The sequence below is a fragment of the Archocentrus centrarchus genome, chromosome 12 (assembly GCF_007364275.1).
Source record: "Archocentrus centrarchus isolate MPI-CPG fArcCen1 chromosome 12, fArcCen1, whole genome shotgun sequence".
Lineage (NCBI taxonomy): Eukaryota > Metazoa > Chordata > Actinopteri > Cichliformes > Cichlidae > Archocentrus > Archocentrus centrarchus.
The window spans coordinates 1405517-1425955 of NC_044357.1; the positions used below are offsets into that span (position 1 = coordinate 1405517).

The 20439-nt window shown below is 38.7% G+C and overlaps 1 protein-coding gene across 2 annotated transcripts; it reads right to left on the reverse strand.

Annotated features, from left to right (window-relative positions):
• Positions 1 to 2853: 2853 nt before the first annotated feature.
• On the reverse strand, positions 2854 to 20439 carry pitpnb (phosphatidylinositol transfer protein, beta). Of its 2 annotated transcripts, XM_030742534.1 has the most exons (12): positions 20389 to 20439; positions 15639 to 15669; positions 14385 to 14530; positions 13157 to 13248; positions 12296 to 12303; positions 11471 to 11545; positions 10974 to 11057; positions 7686 to 7763; positions 7485 to 7589; positions 6922 to 7044; positions 6623 to 6709; positions 2854 to 5557 (listed from the first exon to the last, which is right to left on the reverse strand). In XM_030742534.1, the coding sequence occupies exons 1-11, from the start codon at positions 20406 to 20408 to the stop codon at positions 6662 to 6664; spliced, it is 810 nt and encodes a 269-aa protein (XP_030598394.1). In that variant the 5' UTR covers positions 20409 to 20439; the 3' UTR covers positions 2854 to 5557; positions 6623 to 6661. The 2 variants fall into 2 exon arrangements, with proteins under 2 accessions (XP_030598394.1, XP_030598393.1); XM_030742533.1 differs by lacking the exon at positions 6623 to 6709.

The window sequence follows — 20439 nt, forward strand, 5'->3', positions numbered from 1 at the left end:
ACAATGGATGATGTCCTGGGGGATCTCCTCCCAGATCTGGCCCAGTGGTACTGGACAGTCTGAGGTGCAACCTGATGGAGTTTGATGGACCAAAACATAATGTCTCAGACGTGTTCTATTGGATTTAGGTCAGGTGAGAGTGGGGGCCAGTCAATAGTATAAATTCCTTCATCCTCCAGCAACTGCCTGCATACTCTCTGTACTTGAGGCCAGACATCGTCATGCACCAGGAGGAACCCAGGACCCACTGCACCGGCATAGAGTGGGTCCATAGATTTCATCCCAACACCTAATGGCAGTCAGGGTTTCGTCGCCTTGCCTGCAGAGGCCTGTCCCTCCATGACCATCACTGACCCACCACCAAACTGGTCACAGTGAGCGATGTTACAGGCAGCATAATGTTCTCCGCGGCTTCTCCAGACCCTTTCGTGTCTGTCACATTCTCAGGGTGAACCTGCTCTCATCTGTGAAAAGCACAGGACACCAGTGGACCTGCCAGTTCTGGCATTCCCTTAGCTATGCTGCAATAGACCTGGGCTGCACTGAGTATCTCTTTTCATTCACCTCTTTTTACTGTTTATACATCACTCCACATTTAATCATTAGTTATCATGAATCTCTGGCTCTCTTCCACAACATGTCTTCTGTCCTGTGTCTCTCCCCTCAGCCCCAACCGGTCACAGCAGATGCCCCTAGAAACTTCCGGCAGAACCAGGTTCAGGGTTCTGCCGGAAGTTTCTTCCTGTTGAAAGGGAGTTTTTCCCTTCTCACTGGCACCACGTACTTGTTCATAGGGGGTTGTTTTTTGAGCGTTTTCTCTGTAATTATTGTAGGGTCTTTGAGGCAACTGTTGTGATTTGGTGCTACATAAATAAAATTGAATTGAAAAGAGCAGATACCGGTCCTGCTCATGGGTTAACGACCTTCTACGGCCCGGTCGAGCTCTCCTAAAGTAACTGCCTGTCTCCTGGAATCTCCTCCATGCTCTCTAAACTGTGCTAGGAGACACAGCAAACCTTCTAGTAATGGCATGTATTTATGTGCCATCCCGGAGGAGTTGGACTACCTGTGCACCATGTATATGGTCCAGGTATTGTCTTGTGCTACCAGTAGTGACACTGACCCTAGCCAAATGCAAAACTAGTGAAAAAACAGAAAAGATGAGAAGGGAAAAATGTGGGTGGCCTTCACCTGTAAAGCCATTCCTGTTTTGGGGGTTGTCTCATTGTTGCCCCTCTAGTGCACCTGTGGATAATTTCATTAAGATCAAAGCAGCTGAAACTGACTAACAACCCCCTCAGCTACTTAACTGACCAGATCAATATCCCAGAAGTTGACTTGATGCGGTACTCTGATTGAAAAGTGTTCCTTTAAATTTTTTTAGCTGCATATTTCTATTGTATTCAATTTGGCAACTGTATCAGTGAGATGATAGAAATGTATTTAAATTTTGGCAAGAATATGTAAACTGCTATTGTCTACTAAAAATACATTTTTATGATTTTTGATCAGTTAATTAAGTTTGTCTTTAGAAATAGTTTGACATGTTAAAAGAAATTAAAATTCCAGTACTGTTAAAAAGTGATCAATTTTAGATCATGGTAGATAGTTACATGTGTCGGGAAGCTGTCAAATGAAGGATGTGGAGCTACCTACCATGGAAACTGCTTGTAAGAAAACAGCCAAAAGTAGCTTTAAAAAAAAGTAGCAGCACAAAAATAAGGACATTTGTATTTGATTATTTCTTTGTTCTAACAATGTATCTTGTCAATTTGTCATTTGTAAGGAAAATGCATTTGTGGGTTGTGGCCATGAAAAACTTGCCAAATCTTCTCTGCCAATGCCAAACAGCTTATTCTGCTATTGACTCTTTGTTTCGATTGGATGATTGAAGTCTGAAGAAAAAAAAAGACATACTGGGAATTTAACAATTATTCATTTACCAAACAGGGGCCTCAGTAGCATACACAGCCACAACAGCCTGACACCTCCTCTTCATGCCGGTCACCACTGGTTGCAGAATCTCATCTTATTATCTCTCTACATTGAAATTGAACACAAATTTCTTTTTCTGCCAAGTTTCTCTCAAAAGCTTATTTTGATAAACTAGAAAACCATTTTTGGCACACGGGGACAAACATTATTTGACACTATGGCCATGTTTAATATGAGAATTCATCATTGAATTGAGAAAGTATTCGCCCTTTTCATGTTGTATAACATATCAGTCTATGTGAAATAATAAAAAAAAGTATTTGAAAAGTATCTGAACCACTTGAGCCATTATTGTGCCAGTAAATCTTGTTTAACTATTCATAAAATATGTCTTGATCATAGACTGTTGAAACCAAACATGATGGAGAGGTGGATCTCAGGGCAGCAACTGCAGTGTCAATGATGAAAATGACAAGGTAGCCCTGCCCTTAAGCATACTCTGCTTTATCATCCTTTTTGACTAATGGGAACCATAATTTATAAAATAAACATATTCAATAAGACTTCAGCAACTGAGGTCACAAACTAATGAGGAAGCTGTTTACTGAGGTCACAAAGTAAGAGAGCAGAAATGCAGTTTCCTGAAGGAAGTCCAGCTGTATAGAAACCTTTTTGTAACCACAGTAGTTTCCCTCTGCAGGCCACTGGAAAGAATGTAGGTTTAAGACACTCCTGCACTGGCTCAACTTTTTCAGGTCGACAATGTCCATTTTTTTATAGATAGGCTACAGTCTTGATTGGCAAACTGAAATGATTGGACATGCAAAAACCTACTTAATAATGCCACTGTATGGTGTGCTTAAAAGCATAGTAAAAAATAAACAAGTAACCACACAAATAAATCCGTAAACAGAATGCTGCTGCTCTTATTTTTTCAAATTTATTAGATATTCTGTTATGTTCCATTGTCTAGACCTTCAGTCACAGCTTGCAAGCTGTGGAAAAAAAGAACTAATTTTATTACATTCACTACTAATTCCCCTGAATTTTGCCTTATCAGAAAAGAGAAGACTGAATACACTGTGAATCTTTGTCTTTCAAAAAAACAAAAAGAAAACATAGAAGAAAAAAAAAAACCCAACAAAAACCCCCCAGTAGATTTCACAGATGCTTTTTCATGATTATAATAAAGAAAAACATTATTTTGGACTCCGTCTGTTCCCTAAGCTTCTATCCCTCCCCTCACAGTCATACCCTGGCTGGCATCACTGCTAATGCTACAAAACTGTACATCACACAGGCTGTTCCAAGTCTGCAGGACGACTCCCGTCATCAAACTCGCTCAGGCTTTTCACTCCTCGTCATACAATTCTGAGGTCAAGCTGAATGCAGCTGGATTTTGGGGAGAGGCCTGCCCTATAAAGAAAACTTTGTGTGATGCAATTCAAGAGCTTCTCAACAGCATCGAGAGATCAAACTGAGAGAAAAAAAATTCTAAACAAAAGAAAGAAAAAAAAAAAAGAGCATGCAAATTAGCTGTTTTGTTAAACCTATTTGTCCTCGTCCTGGTGATATAATGGGTCCATGTCATGCTTGTACAGGTGTGAAACATGCCAGCGTCCCTGGAGTTAGGAACATCCTGCAACATCTATCCCTTTATCCGTGTAGCTGTACATTCATAAGCATGGATGAGGTACAGTTAAATCAACACATGGACAGTTTGCTCTGCTTTAGCAGCACGCTGTCAACAGAGCCGTCATGTGCTCCACCAACGTTACAACTTCCTTAAAGTTACTTTTAGCAGTACAGTATTAAATGATAAACCTGGCGATGCTGATGAGTGTTTTATATGTAAAGTCGGGCCTTTTATAAAGTACACTTATAAGGCTCTCTTTTACCTGTTCAACAGAAACCACACACATAGGTTCTAACATAACCTACGAATTTTGGAGACACACACATCTGATCGAAAGCCTTAACCAAACTACGTCATGATCATAAAAAACATCCTAAATATTTTACATTGAGCCCGACCTGATCTGTGTTAACTTCAGTATGAAAAGAACTCTTGCTGTGATAAACGGCTATAACCTGAAGTCAATACAGCCGGAAAAAAAAAAAAATTTTAAAAATAGTGACTGAGGAAAGTGAGCGACCTGTTTCCAAACCGAGGCTCTGACTAGATCACTGCAAGAGTCAAATTTACAGTCTCATACTACACTACTTTCTTGTAGTTAAGGTAGGTGAAAAGCTTTAGACAAAAAAAAAATTATACATTGTTGAGAAAAAACAAAACAAAACTAAGCTAATCCATAACTGTAACAAACAGCAGATCTGCCTGGACCCATTTGTTCTGTCAGTAGAGAGTGGAAAAAGTAGTTTGAGGATATTAAAAAAAAAAAAAAAAAAAAAAAACTACCTTCATGCACGCAGCAGCGCACAGACTCTCATCCTCATTTAAGTTTATAAAAAAAAAAATAAAATAAAAAAGCTTTTGTGGAGGTTTGGAAGCCCTCCAATTAAAGCCCTAGCCAAGGAGAAAGGCCATGCAGCGATAGCATGAGGCGAAGTTCAGGAGGCTGCTGGTGGTGTGAGAGCACTCAGAAGCCTTGATCTTACGCTGAACATTAACCATCTTAGTCCCCAGAGTGACAGTCTTAAGAGTGAAGGCAGTTAGAAACACAAACAAGCATACAGATGCGTACGCTAACACACAGGTGTAAAGTACAGACTCTCCTAGAGGGCACCAACCTGCCCTCTAAACAACACACAGGAGCCACTTGGGCAAAGCCGCACTGCAGCAGCTGTAGACATGCAGCGACAGTTTAAAAGTGAGGAGTTGCTGTTGTCCACATGCACTTGTGTCAAAGAGAGGGGTGGGCAACGTTAAATTACCCATCATGCATGAGCATTATTTTTGCTTTTAAACCATAAAAATAGGCATGATCTACCTTAAAATTCAAACTAAAGAAAGAAAAGAAAATGCCAGACATAAAGGGCCCGTGAGACGAGGGTAGAGAGGATCGAGAAAAACTTTTACCAGGACAAGAATATTGACAATACTGAGGGGAGAGACGAGGTTTAAAATAGAGACAGACAGTTATAATACAAGGGGAAAGTGGGGAAATCAATGGTCCGATACCTGCTTCAATCATCTCATACAAATTTGTGTGGGAACGTGTAGCTAAAAACAACATTCTAATGAATTTAAAAGGCTTGACTTTGTGAGTCACCATTTACACACCTGGATAAAAACAAAGCCCATTGGAATAATCAACTAACAATTACATATCAGGCAATTTACGATCTGTGCAAAGAGTTTTTTTTTCATTTTTGTATGAATGCAAAACTTTTTTTTTTCTTGTCTTTTTTTTGTTTTTCCTTCTCTGAGTGAACAGGAGGCTTGTGACTGGGGGGGGTAGGATCTGTACAGTACTGTTAACCAATCATGTCAAACCCCCCAATGAATCATGTGAGACAGGAAGCGAAGAAGCGACAATCAGGGCCATTTCCTCAGCGTGGTGGATATGTCTCTGATGACATCATCGTGACAGGGTTTGGTTGATTTGCCTCATTGCTCATGAGCAGCACTGGTGCCTCGAATCGGACCTGTTTTACGCAGCTGAGGGACGGAGAAAAGGGAGAAGTCAGTTTGTGTATTAAAAGCTGTGATAAAGTCAACAGACACTTAACCTGCAGAATCACTTACCCCCCCCCCAAAAAAAAATAACACCACAGATACTATTTTATGTCTTTAAAGAGAATCAGATGCAGAAACAGACCAAGAAAATCTGTTATTAACATTCATTTACTGACATTTTGTCCCATTTTTGTTCATATTTTTGAGCTCAACATGCACAAGCTGGACCAGAAAGAGGCAGAGAACTGATGTATGGTGGAGTAAGGAACTATGTGCATGCTGTTCACTTCCAAAAATCAAAAGGGAAAATCATGACAAGGCTCACAAACACAAAACATGGAGGAAAAATGAAAGTGTTTGAGATGAAGTTGCAGAAGCTGAAAGAAAATGTTAAACTGTGACTGAAAATGACAAACATCAGGCAGCAGGCAGGAGGGGAAAAAAATTAAACTGCTCATGATCCTGTTCTTCTTAGCCAAACCATTAAAGGTATTTTCACATATAATGGTTAAAATGTATCGGTCAGTTCACTTGAGCTGGTGAGAAAGCAGAGGCGGCGACCAAATAAATGGAGTGAGATCGTGATCCTACTAAATAACACTTAAAATCAGTCTATAAGCGCCTTTGTTGTTATACTTGACCGTTTCTGTTTTACTATCAGTAATATTGCACATTTTATCATAACTTTTGCTATTAATAAAATGATGTTAAATTATTTGTTTACCCCCCCCCCCCCCCTTTGTTTAGATTTTGAACACTTAAAATGTTGAGATGATAGTCACGAATGGGGGAAAAAAAAAAAAAATGGCGTAAGCACTGGTTTAGTTAAAACACAGTTGAAGAACAGGCTCCATGAGATAAAAGCGGAGGAAGGTTAGAATGAAAAGGCGACACAGGGCTGAAAAAGCTGACAAGTGTCAAAAGACGAGAGAACAACAGACTGTTCCAAGAAAAGGAGAGAGAAGTCGAAACAGTGAGCGGACGGTGAAGAAATGGAGTGGAGACTGATCCATGCAGCGTGACCATGTCACTCTTGGTGAAACTTACTCAGCCTGCCTCTAGTGTCAGACCTACAGCGACGGGCTTCTACTCATCTGTGGCACAGGTGCCTCGCACATCTCCTTTCTGACGCATCTAATGTGAAATTCAGGAGCAAAGGGTTAAATCGTGAACATGAATCATGCTGCGTCCTCTCCCAACAGTCCGGCCAAAAAAATATTTTAAACCATTATCACAGATCTGTAAAATTTCCACAGATGAAGATAAATGTATGCATTTTTAAACTTTATTAATTACACTGAGACGAGGGCAGTTATTCCAGGTTGTATTCTGTTCGAGTTAATTACCTCCTCAAGCTCTTTTTGAGTCTCCTCTTCCATCCGCCTGATGTCCTCCATGGTCAAACCCACCCATTTGTCAATCCAGCAGAACAGCTGGCGGTGGAAGTTGGTGAAAATACGCTTTTCTTGCTGTCGAAAAAGAACAGAAATTTAAATGAAGTAAGACTAAAAGTGTTTACAGTGCCTGAAAACAAGATGGATTCTGCAAAACACAGCTCCTTTAGTGACCAACAGCCAGGAGGACTTAGGTAGCAGAGTCTTGTTTCCTGCACGGTTTTTTATTGAAATAATTACACACGATTCTGGGGCAGGGATTTTAATCAAGAAAACCCTCCTCCAATGTAGGTCTCCCTCTGTTGTGCAAAACAGTAATAACACATCACTGGCACTAAAAGACATAGCATAGACCAGGGGTATTCAACACCAGGCCTCGAGGGCTGGAGTTTTGTGTGTGTGTGTGTGTGTGTGTGTGTGTGTGTGTGTGTGTGTGTGTGTGTGTGTGTGTGTATATATAATAAAAAAAAGAAATGCACATCAGTGGTCTTTGATGAGAAAAGCGTATACATTACCCTATGGATGAAATTTTCCACTTTGGTCTGCAGACCCCACCATTTGAACTTGACAGTGACCAGTTTGTATGCACACATGTAAGGACAATCTCCCTTCAGCTCATTCTACAAATAACACACAGAGAAAAGCACTGATAAATAAACACAGGAATACGAAGGTAAAGGACAAACATGAGCAGGACGTGCATCCATATCTGGTACCTTCCATTCAGGGCCTAGAGGTCCTCTGCCTGTCTTGGGTGAGTGGAAAAGAGCAGGATCTTCTTCTGGCTTATAGTCCTGAAGGAGAGCCAAAGACAAAAGAAACATTAAAATGCTGCAGAAAACAATCCCGTCTGCTGAAAGAAGGCAAAAATGTCAGTCAGTGACTTCCCTCACACAAGTTTGTAATCTTTAGTGTTGATTCCTGATCCCAGCATGGTACTTTGAAGTCTGCAGGTGACCATTACAGGATGGATATTTTATATTATATATATATTTTTTTTTCTTTCACACACATGGAACATAAATAGACCATTTGTATGTGTAATTATGTATGAGTCCTTACTAAACTAATGTGACACTGCTGATTTAAATTAATCTCACTGTACTGTCACAACAAGTTGTGGATTACTAGTTTACTCTGTGCCGACTCTGCTTGGATCAGCTGGTTGTTGTGCTTGTCTTGTTCCAAGTTGTAAACAAGGAAGTTGCAGAGTGCCCTCTGGTGGACAAACTATGCAATATCAACAATTGTGACATGATTAAAAGATGCTGTTCCCGTTGCTTCTTTACGGTTTTAATTTTCATTTCTTGGTTATCATAAATGCAGATAAAACTATATAAGTGAAATAACCAATATAGGCCGATATTTCAACACTGAAGAAGAGCAAGACTGTCTCTCTGTTAAATGCCCCAAATCCTGCTGTCTCAGTCACACTGAAGCCAACCCATCCTTCCAGCAGAGCTCAGAATGGCCTTCAACACTGAAGAAGAGCAAGAATGTATCTCTGTTACATGCCCCAAATCCTGAGCTCAAGGTTCACTGTGCTGTTTTAATCCATCAGCTTTGTTGGGAAAGTGTGGTAAATAGCTGGAGCAGATGGACATTCAGATTAAGCCTTGACCTGAACACTGATCCACTTATGTCATTACTGTACAGGAGCCAGAATAAGAAACACTGGGACAATTGAGACCCACCTGAATGACAATGGCTTATTGCCTCCTTTTAGATTTTAAACCACAAGTATGATTATTTATGTGCTAACCGACTAACCCAATGGACTAGATAAGATAAGATAAGATGGTGTTTGTCACATGCATAGTTATACACAGTACAATGCACAGTGAAATGTATTTTGTACCTGCAACCATATATATAACACACACATATATACACACACATATAAATAAGAACAAAAATAAGTAATTCACACTATACACTATATACTATACACATTTTACATGCACTAATGTGCAGTTTCTAAAGATTTATGTTTCACTTAATAACACAAGAGCATTCCCTACAACTCAAATGGTGACAAAGCATTGATAATCCAGAATAGCACTTTCCTTTTAGCCTATATAAATGCATAACAGCTCAGTTTTCATTTTGTGATTTGAAAAGTGTCTTTGATGCAGATTAAGTCAATTAAAAGATAAATGAATAGATAATGCAGAAAGAAAATAATAGGCCATCTGCTGGGATGTAGTAACAGGAATTTTACTACATTCACAGTTGTTTCTGAAAAGGTTCTGTGCTGGATTACAGTGTCATTTACTGCTTTAATACAGTCGATAAAAATTAGCTGGTGGCATTGGTTATTCCAGTCTTACATGTGCTTTGAAGCCAAGGGAGACCACCATCTGAATAACAGTGGCATTTATTTCTTACCTTTAATGTTCAAACAGAATATAGTGATGCAGAAAAGACATTTGGGGAGACAGCAAGTGGGGTGACAAATATTCACAAGGATCATGTGATTACGGTATTTGCCAAGCCAACTACTCATTAATTACCCATTAAAGGTACCTTTTGTAATTACCCAGTGCTAATTTATACTAAAACCCCTGACACATTATTCACCTGGAAGGTGGATAACACAATCGGCTATCGAAGTGTTAAAGTGTAAAACAGCTTGTGTCCGAGGTGAGTAGTCGGCCTCAGCAGACCCCAGGCAGCACCAACTATTTCCTCAACAGGTTTTGCGGTTTGCTGTGTCACCACTGTAAGTAAGAATATGCTCTTTTTCTTAGTTAAATAAAGGTTAGACTGACTCACTGGACCATTTTGTGATTAAAAACCAGTATTACATGAAAGTACAACCAAGTACTTTCCTACTAACCACTGTAAGGCTCACAGTTACAGAAGATAATTGTTTAGTTACTCCACTAAATGAAAATCTGTAGCACGTTAACAAATCCCAGTATTTTCTCCTTCACACAACTGACAAAAGGCTTCTCCAGTACTGCTTATCTGGTTGCAACAAACTGCTGTGAAGCCAGATGATGAAAAATGGAGAGTCAACTAGATATCAGTCATCTCCTATAGTTAAGCTAAAGCTTAACTCTTGACAAAGTCAACTGAAATAAGGTCGATTCTAGTTTGCAGGCCTTATTGTGCTCATATCCCATCATTCTCTGCTGTAAGTCAACAGCATACTGACTGACCGTAGAGCTTCATGTTTGTAGTGTTGCAGTCTAGTCCAGTAGGGACTACTTATTAAGAGTTGTGAGTGCTTCTGAAAAGCTCTGTGCACTTGTGATCATCAGATGAAACTTATCGATTTTCTAATTGATGTTCTAGAAGCTGCAATTCCATCAGTGCAAACAAGCAAAAACTAAACACTAAACTCTGAAGTAGATTAGGACCAAACATTAAAAATGCACACTTCTTCTGCATCACCATCCAGCAAATTCCAGCGTGATGGACACTTTGTGCTGCTGTACTTCACAGCTGGGCTTCAATCGGTGGTGTTAAGCTCTACAGCTTAGTTTATGTGTTCTGCATAAGTTACCATGGTGATCTAGCTAGGTGAAAAGAAACCAACACAGATGTCATCGCGGGTAAAGAACTTTTTTTTTTTTTTTTTTGCAGTGGAATGATGGGCCTTGAGAAAGGTGAACTCTGCTGTGGTTGATCCCTTTAAAGCAAACTTTGAAAGCCATCAGCACTCAAACTTTGATAGTGTATCACTGTTGGTTTCTTGAAGGTGCACAATGGATGCATTGGAGGAAACTTGGGGTTCAATATCTTCCCCAGGGATACTTCAAGATGCAGACGGCAGTAGCCACGGATCAAATCGCTGAATTTCCAACTGGAAGATGACCTACTCTACCTCCTGAGCTACAGCCACCTATCAGCTCATTCACAAACACAAGATGAGCCCTACTTTTTAGAAATATTTTCCAACAAAAATACTCTCTCGTATTCAGGCCTATTAAGTATTGTTTACATCTTAAGCTTGTGGCTTACAGGAGGTCTTAAACACCACCTGTATTAAAACTCACCCCAGGGGCCACTTCTTCTTTGTTTGCAATATCTATGGGCACCACCTCGACAGTCCTCCACGTCTGCTCATCTAATTCATGGACCTGGCACAAAGAGAACACAGAAGTGGGCTCACCGCAGCTCAGAACAGGGACAGCAAGAGGCATTTGTTTTTTATTCAAATCTGTTGAGTATAAATCAAATCACATGCAAATTCAGAACTGCCAGGTGGACTCTAACTTGGAGCTTTCTATCACGCAATCACACACATGCATGATAGATAGAAGGATGCATCAAGATAAAATGTGTTTTGTTTAAAGTCTGTATTATAACATGGGGACATAAAAATCATTTACATTTCTCTGGTGTCTAATTAAAACCTTCCTTCATCCAGGATTCCTCAGTATTAGGAGCAAAGAGCTTCTACTGCTACATTTCTTCTTTTCCCCTTCCATTTGATAGAATTTCTATACATTGCTGGGATGTGCCTTTAACACTAACAGGCCTCTTCACTTACATTTTCTACTGTTCCCATGTCAGGTTTGTGCCAGGTCTCGATCTTTATCATGAAGTCGTCCTTCATGTACTCATTCTGAAAAGCAGGAGACAAATAACAGACTTCGCACGTTGAAGTGAACCAATGACAAGCTATTACGCAGAAGTCAGGGAGCACCCCTACACTGACAGGTGCAGCTGATCTCAGCTGGAACAGGCAACACCATGAATGGAAGGTTGTGAGAAGACATAAACCCTGCAGTTAAATCCAATTAACCAATCAGACTAAAGCAACACTGGTGATGCTATGCCACTCAGCTCTGGTCTATTTTTACTGTTTAGTAACAGCAGTTAGCTTGCAGGTAATCTTCAGCAATACTGGGCTCTGAACTTCAAACGTCATCAAAGGACAGAGAAACAAAGAACAGAGTGGATCAAATAGATATAGCACACACTGATTAGAGTCTGTTGTATATGTACAGTAATATCTGTGTATAACATTTACCCACTAAGTCAAACTGGCATTCTAAAATGAAGAAAAAAGGTTAATCAGAATTGTACATTGTGATTTATTTTAATGGAGTTGAAGCAACCAGTTGAAAATGTTAAATCAAATTAAACTTTCTGGAACTCTTTGTTGGTGCAAAAGTCAGCTGTGATTATCTAAATTGGTGTTAGCGCTGTCAGTGACTATCTGGTGTACTATGCCCCTTGCTCAGTGTCAGCTGGGATTGACATTTGACCCCCAGAATCCTAAAGGACACGGAACAGCTAATGATAGATGGACTTTCTGGTGTGATCAGGCCTTATATCAAACAATTCCCCAAAGAGTTAACAAATAACTCACCGTCACAACTGTAGAGGAAAAAGGAAGAGAGGGAGGAGAAAAAAAAAAAAAAGAGCATTAGTACCAAATAATTAACACAAAAAACACTTTCAGTATTACTTACAAATATAGATGCACAAATAAGTGCATCTATAAAATGCCTATGTCTGTGTTTCCCACACAATTAGGTCTGCAGTGGCAAAGTGTGCATGTGCACCATGAAAGCAGATTCTGAAACTTTAGTAAATGAACCAGTAAATAACATTTATAAATTTCCATGCAAACAGTTTATTTTCCAGTTTATTTATTTATTTTCCTATGGATTGCTCCAATTGCACTGTCTTGGACTGCAGCTGGTAGTCCCTTTTCTGCAGCTTTGATGAGTTTGTCATATCAGTGCATGAACCAGCTCTCCACCTGCTGCACGTTCTGGTTAGAACGATTCACCCACTTGCAGTGGATCTCTAAAGCAGAAGAAAAACTACTGCTGTCAGCTGCAGTCCAGGATGGTGGACACCCTTGCTGTGAAAAAAGCTACATCACTGAGAGGACTGCCACAATTGCAATGTGGTTGGTAAGCCAGCTGGTAGGGAAATATTAGATAGGAAGGACTGTGGGTAACTGGTTAGCTGAAAATTAACTTTCAAAATAAGAGGGATGAGGACCATCTACTAGTAATTCAATTTCATATTTCCTCAGAGACAGATTAAATAATTTAAAGAAAAATAAAGGCTAAAGTTACTCACCAAATATGTGTATGGGAAACAGTGTATTTAGGCTATGACTGCACCCCATAACTTCATCTTTAATGCTATTCAATTAACACAAATACACTAATGAAACAACACTAAGCATGAACGGACTTTTTCTGCATGTACTCACTAGTGCGACAGTATGGGTAAGCGTTCCAAGCCTTTTCATGAAAAACTAAAGCTCCTTCTGGCGCAATCATCTTCACATAACCTGGGACTTTACTGTAGTGAAACAAAAGCAAAAAAAAAAAAAAAATTAGGCAATCAAATTGACTTTACAAGTCTTGTCTTTCAAAGGTAATAAAACATCCCATCAGGTAGCAGACTGTGCTCTTAAAAACTAATAACTATTTTATCATTCCAGGTTAAAGACTGAGGCTTATTATTTAAAATATTTTATCAACTGCATGAGTGGTGCTGTGGGTGATTAGATCTCTCACCCAAACCCATTTTCTGTAATATCACAAGGACCAAACAATACATGGAGAGTGGGCAAAAGAAGATCCAACCTGACATGAAGGTTGATGTTTTATGCACATTTTCTGTCTGTCTGTATTCACTTGAGAAACTAAACTTTTTGTTTACATTAAAGGGCTCAAATCACTTCAGTGATGAATGTAGATGATTCTGTAAACAGTTTTGTCCATAATGACATTTTACATTAGGTGACTGAGGAATACTGAAGTATTAGGCAATGTGTATGAAGATATTACCTTAGAAGAAGATTTGTGCCTGTAAAAAATGTAGGTGTGTAGAATAGATTGCTCATGCATGTCTCAATATCTTTGTGAAAATCAGTCTTAAGATTACTGTAGTGATAAAAAAAACATTTAAAAGTTACTTTTACTTTTTGACCAACTCATTTGTTTCACACCCCCTCAAACATCTGTTTGAGGGTTTTAGGACTTAAGTTAGAAGTAAGTTTGGGGTATGGATTTGGCACCCTCTCTCCACATACAGTTTAGAGCAGGCAGCTGTTAAGCTGGAGGAAACACTGGGAACAGAGAATAACTTTCAGCCAGAACTGATCATGCAAATGACCTCAAATTCAACACTGTGCTTTTCTGTGACCAGAAGCATATAAACAGCTGTGGAGATGGCCAAAGAAGAGTTCTCAAAATATTAGTTAGATAAAGTGTTTCAACTAGTACTGTCATAAAAGTGTTAGTTATTCATCAACACCTGGGAGCTTTAAATATCAATCACTCCTTAATTCTGCATATGCAGAGCCTGGCAATTAAAACTTCCCCTTCCTGTGTGTTTAAGTCAAAGTATCCTCTGGAAATTAAGTCAGACTTTCTCTCATAAAGGACCTCAGCTTTTCTTTTTCAAAAACAAAGTTAATTTTAAAGACTTGCCTTTTTAGATGGTATATTTTATGTGTGTACTGTCCCTTCTCCCCATCCTTCTCATAGGGTTCATTCTTCAGCACTTCAATGCCTTCTCCTCCTCCTGTCTCATTTTTGCTGGCCTCAGCCACAGAGTAGAGCTGCCCTACTTGATACTGTGAGAAATGGGAACACAAAGAGAAGACACAGAGTGGAAATACAGTCTTGACTACAGCAAAAAAAAAAAAAAAAAAAAAAAAAATCCTTAGATTAACTGCAAGCACCAGGAAAGGCTAAGGACACAAGAGCAAAGATTGGAGTACCACTAACAGCAACCAGAGGCAACACAGAAAGTAACTGTCTGGGTTAATATGCATTAAAAAAAAAGTGCTGTGTTGGGCTATATGTTCATTTACATCCAGCACTGAGCTGTAAACTTAAATAAAGGCTTTAAATACCCTTTTACAAATCCATCAATAACATCTTTATACTTTTTTTTTTTACTTTTCTCAGCTTTTGCTCCTTCATTAAGACATGCAGGCCTAATGAAGACTTGCAGTCTGATATTAATGGTTATTTGACATGATGCTACTGCCCATATTGTGAAGAGATGCTCAAACACATCTGAGTGTGCTCATCATATGGAAAATCCTTCACTGTGTTGAGATAAACAATTAGAGCCATTAACCTGGCTCTGCTAGAAGAGAAGATTGTTACCATACCATACGTATTTATAAGAGCACTTTAAAACAAACACAGCTGACAAAGTGCTGTACATTAAAACATACAAAAAAAAAAAGGGAACTCTTTCGGGTTTAAAAACATTTTAAAACTAGGTCTTGCTGGGGTCGAAAGCCAAGGAAAAAGGATTTTAAGAAGGTTTTAAGGCAAACTTGGGCCAATGCTTTATATTACTGGAAATTACAATTACAAAGGGCCTGGGCTTAAAAGAAATACTAAGTAAACAGCAGTCTATTTTTGAGATTACACAAAAAAAGTGCATAAAAACATGATTGCTGTTAAGATGACACCCAGAATGCAGGTCAAGCCTACATCCCAGTGCAGCTCTTCTCTTTGCAACAGCCATTACCAGCCTGTCACAGTAGTAGCAGCGCCATCTAACAAAGGCCTTTTTGTTCTAGTAGGAGCTTCAGACTAACACCAGAGTAGATGAGCATTTTGTGTGCAGGACAAATACAAAACTATGACTATTTTAACAAAACAAAGTAATAACAGTGACTTCATCTATATGGCCATATAGAACATGTGGGCAATAATACTCACCTCTTCCACAGAGACTGGCAACACTACACGGCTGTGAGATGGATATGATAAGAAATGAAGAAAGAAACAAATAGGTTAAAGACATTAAAATTAAACCAAGCTGATCAAATGTTAAAAATTTAACACAGTTTTGGATGGGTGTGGACAAAAGCCAACTGCCACTGCCTATAAAGTTTGATGAAATGGTTCAACATTCCTGCCATTTTGCTTCTTTAAATGTTCCAATGAGTCACTGGATATAGTATATGGCTGCAGCTGAACTCCAGTTATGAACCAGCAATAGATCTCTGATAAAATTATGAGCAAACACTTGATGACAGTGTGAAGGAAGAACTTTGGCAGAACCAGGCCATCTGCTGCCAGCAGCTGGGAGGTGAGGGGAAATAGAAGAGAGAAAAGAACAGCACAGCCAGACAATGGACAGGAAAAAAAAACACTAACTATGGCTATTTTTAATTACACAAGTTAGCTTCCATTTTAATGCAGTGGTGAATCATGTACACCAACTATACTTGCCAACAGGTCTCTAGGCCTGTGTGATTGAGGCTTAAGCTAGCACCAGCATTAGCTGAGAGGTCCCCAGCTGTACCCTCTTATCCATGTGTGCTCATGTCTGGTTTCCCAAACAAAAACCAAAAACATGACACTTCAGAAAGGTAGCAGAAATTAATGCCACGGTGGATATGTCCATTTTCTTTAACACTAAATGCCAACGCACTTATTTTAAAAATCACAGCTCTCTGTCGGTAAATTAAAACCCCATTATCTTATAATTCATGACTTTTCCTAATATGGGTTTATTTGTCATATGGTGAATTTTGCCCCGCCTCAAAAATCCTTAAATGCCCCAAATCGCCATGATATTCTATTGCGCCATTTGTTGTACCCTGTTTATTAGTGAATTGTAATATATTTTTTAACTTTATCAAATCTTATAACTAAATTTGACAAACCTGCTGGTTTTAGGGGATTTGGAATTCTGGTAGGTTTAGTGTTAAAGGGTTAAGTGTGTCACTTAAAGTGCTAACAGATCTGAATCTTTAAATACATATTGCAGCTTAATTACAAAATGTAGGAAATCACCAAATAGACAGTAACAAGCTCTATCTTGCTTGGAGTTTCGATTCATTTCAATTTTTTCCTAGATGGCAGATTCAGCACCCTACTCTTTACCTAAACACACTGATTGATAAAACCTGCCAAGGGTGTTACATAAGCTGAAAATATGCAGTCTGACAGTCAATTTAGTGTCAAAATCTACAGTGTAAACGACACGAAAGCCAGTATGTAATGTGTTTCTAGCAAAGAGAATGTAGGGTGAAGTAAAGAATATATTATCAAAATGACATCTACTGTTAGTAGAGTTAAGAGTACAGTATCATATTTTCTAATGAATATGGCCACTATACTGATAACAGCTAAAGAAGTGAAAGAAAATAAAACAGCTATTTAGATAATCAACTAACTCAGACTTTTTTTGTTTTTCAAAAATCTAGTCCACAAACCAGTAAGTGACATCACAGTGGCTATTTTCACTTTGGGCTTTCTAAAATTATGAGCAGTATTTTTCACCATTTTCATTCACTTAGTTGTGGCAGTGAAACATTCTAAACACCTGTATCTTCCAGCTCATACATTCACCACTCCATTTGCTATTTTTCTTCAGGTCCCTCTACTATATGAACACTATTGTGTGCTACAGAATACTTCTGAATATCTATATAATGTGCAAAACTCTCAATTATTACTCCTATGCTCAATTTCACTTGAATTTTTTTCAGTACTTCAGGTGACACCCAGGTATGTTAATAATTCAGATTGTTGCTTATTCTTTGTTAAGATATTGACTCCTTCGTGCCATGGAAACACTCCATGCTCCGTTTCAGTTTTCAATGAAAGACACACAACACTGGCAGGTGGCTGCTTGCAATTTAGAAAAGGTCTACACTGAAAACAGCTTTCTTGGGTTACAAAGGCCAAACTCTTTGAATGATCTGGTACAGACAGATTTTTCAGAGTTCAAGTAGTCTTGTTGTCTAGGTTAGCTAAAGGTCTCCAGTGTAAGGCCTTTGTGAGTCCTTCCAGACATCACAGACACCTGCAGTACAAGTACTGTGATGCTCAGACACAGCCTTTATAAAAGTCTCAACTATAAGTAGCTTTATTAGTTTCTCTTTCGCTACAATGAACGGGACTGAAACTAATCTAGAGCTGAAATAATTAGTCAATTAATTGATTAGCTGTAAAATGAACTACTGATATCCAGTTAATCATTCATTTTTTAAAAAAATGTGTATTACAGTATTTGATTTTTTTGTGTTAAATTACTGACCACAAGAAGACCCCCATAAACATTTTCTGAAAGGCACAAGAAAGAAAGAAAAAAATCTTAATTTAACCAGGCTGTTATCTACATGTATGAATAACACAGCAATCACTACAGTGGTGTGACAGGCATCTTTCCAGCCCAAGCCTAAGTGGTAACTTATTTTGGCATTTTTATTATTTTTTTTCCCCATCTGAAAGATCTGTATTCAATTTGTACATGGACAATCCCCTAACTACTGCTTTGAAGGCTCAGCTACTGTTATCCTGCTAGCCACTCACTGACTAGGTCGCCGTTTCTGATCATCATCAATATATTTTGGTTGCTTCTCCAGTGTAACCATCAGCTGGAGAACTACTACATGTGCTGCTTAACCCAAGACTGCACATTTGTCAGAAAGTCAATTAAAATAACTTCAGCATAACTGCCTTATAAACAGTGTTATTTAGCACTACAAATACAAATCAATGGGAAACACTATAGTAAGAAAGTAATTATGCCTCACATAAAACTCTGCTACATGCATTTGGGTTAAACTTATTTAGTGACATTTTTCCTGTTGTGATTTATTTTAGCGTTCATGATTAATGTGGGCAATCAAACACAGAGCAGTGGGTTAAACTAGCCGAGTGTAAGATCCCGAAATGTAAATAATCCCTACAGCATTAATATTACTCATCTGTGATTCAAAATATCAATTCTAACATCAGAAGTACTGATATCAAAAATGGAAGCTGTAACTAAAGCGTATTTTGATTAATCTGTTGATCAGCTAGGCTGAAGGTGACATCTGATTTAAAAAAGCAGCAGCAAAAATTTCAACTAACCAATCAGCTAATAAATTAAATGGTTTTTACTGTACTTAGATAAAATCATATGCAAACTATCAAACACTTTTCTTAAAACAATATATTGCACCTCTGCTGCTGTTGTGTGCTGTGATGGCTTCTTTGGTTAATAGAAATCAAATCATGTGCTTAAAAATAGCAAAAAGTAGGGATGCACTGCACCAATGGCCTACTGACTTGACACTTACCAGGAGCAGTGGCTTATAGTTACTTGTTGTGTCACATCAAGTTTGCATGGGCTAAACGATCAGTGTCATAAATGGCTGAAAGACATTAAAGCTGTTAAGCTGTTTTTTTTTAATAAATTAAATTGCTAAAAATATTTAAATTTATTTTGCTAACAACAAGAAGGACAATAGTATCAGTTCATAATTTTATAATATGCGCTTACCCAGTAACATAACAAGCTCATGGTTAGGGATTTTTTAAAAATATATTTAGAAAAATGGCATTAATAAAAGATTCATCTCAGTAATCAGAATACATTTCTTTCTCCCTTCGTGATAGTACGTTAGCCGCTTTTAAGAAAAAAAATTAAAACGATAAAGAGGTATTAATGGTCTTCTCTAATAATAAAGTACGGTATAAAATCAAATCCACATTTTCTGCTATCGCCCACCCCTAACAACAGGTAGCCTCACGTTATATGTGGCGATCAGGTTAGCCACACAGTGAAAGCAAGGTTTACTAAGAATAAAGAATGAAAACGTTCACAGAAGCGTTCTAATACATCCGGCTGATGGGCAGAAATATGACAAATGACATCATAATATTAATGATGCAAATATTAATACGCATCATTATTATGTTCGTATTAGCCGCCTAGTTAAAGGGCTAACTCTGCACTGCTAGCGCCAACAAACTAACAGCAAAGTAGTTAGACCTTCCATACCTTCAAGCTAGCTTGTAGGCTACAGCTGACATATGGTACGGGGAAAATACACAATAAACCTGCACGACTACTTCTTAACGTTAAGCTGTTGGCTGCTTTAACAATGAGCTGTACCAGCAGATGAATGTGGACTTTTTACAGATGAACTCAGGTTTCAGGGAATTGTCATGCTAACAGCTACAGCTAACTTAGCCAGCTAGCATAAATCCGACATAGAAGGACCCTTAATCTGTCACTCACGGGACCAAAGCTTAACGTAACGGCATTTCAGAGATATAACATGCTGCTATGTGCCTCGCTGCAGTCACGTCGGCAATACAGTAAACCATCAATGGAGTACTAACCCAGTGAATGTGCAAAAGGCTTATGTGTAAGCAACGCAGCCTTTTTATGTAACTCGTTTTCATTAGGAAGCTAATTATCCCTTCTGCTTCTACAACTCAGAAGCTAACAGTAGCCTGTACTAGCAACGCCTTAAAAAGACCGGTGGGTCCCGTTATCCACGTCCTGATCCAACCTGCTCAAAGCTGGCTTTTCGCAGACTACAAGAGCGTAAAATTCAGCGAACGACAACACTAAATGAAACACACATGCGTACTCCTCAATAATAAACTGCGAAACCGATTGGAATACCCTGCTAAACGCACCAAAAAACATTTTTTTTAAAAACAATTTCACACTCACTATTCCTTGATGAGCACCATCTTCGTCACCCGGGCTGCGGCTGCGCAGTGG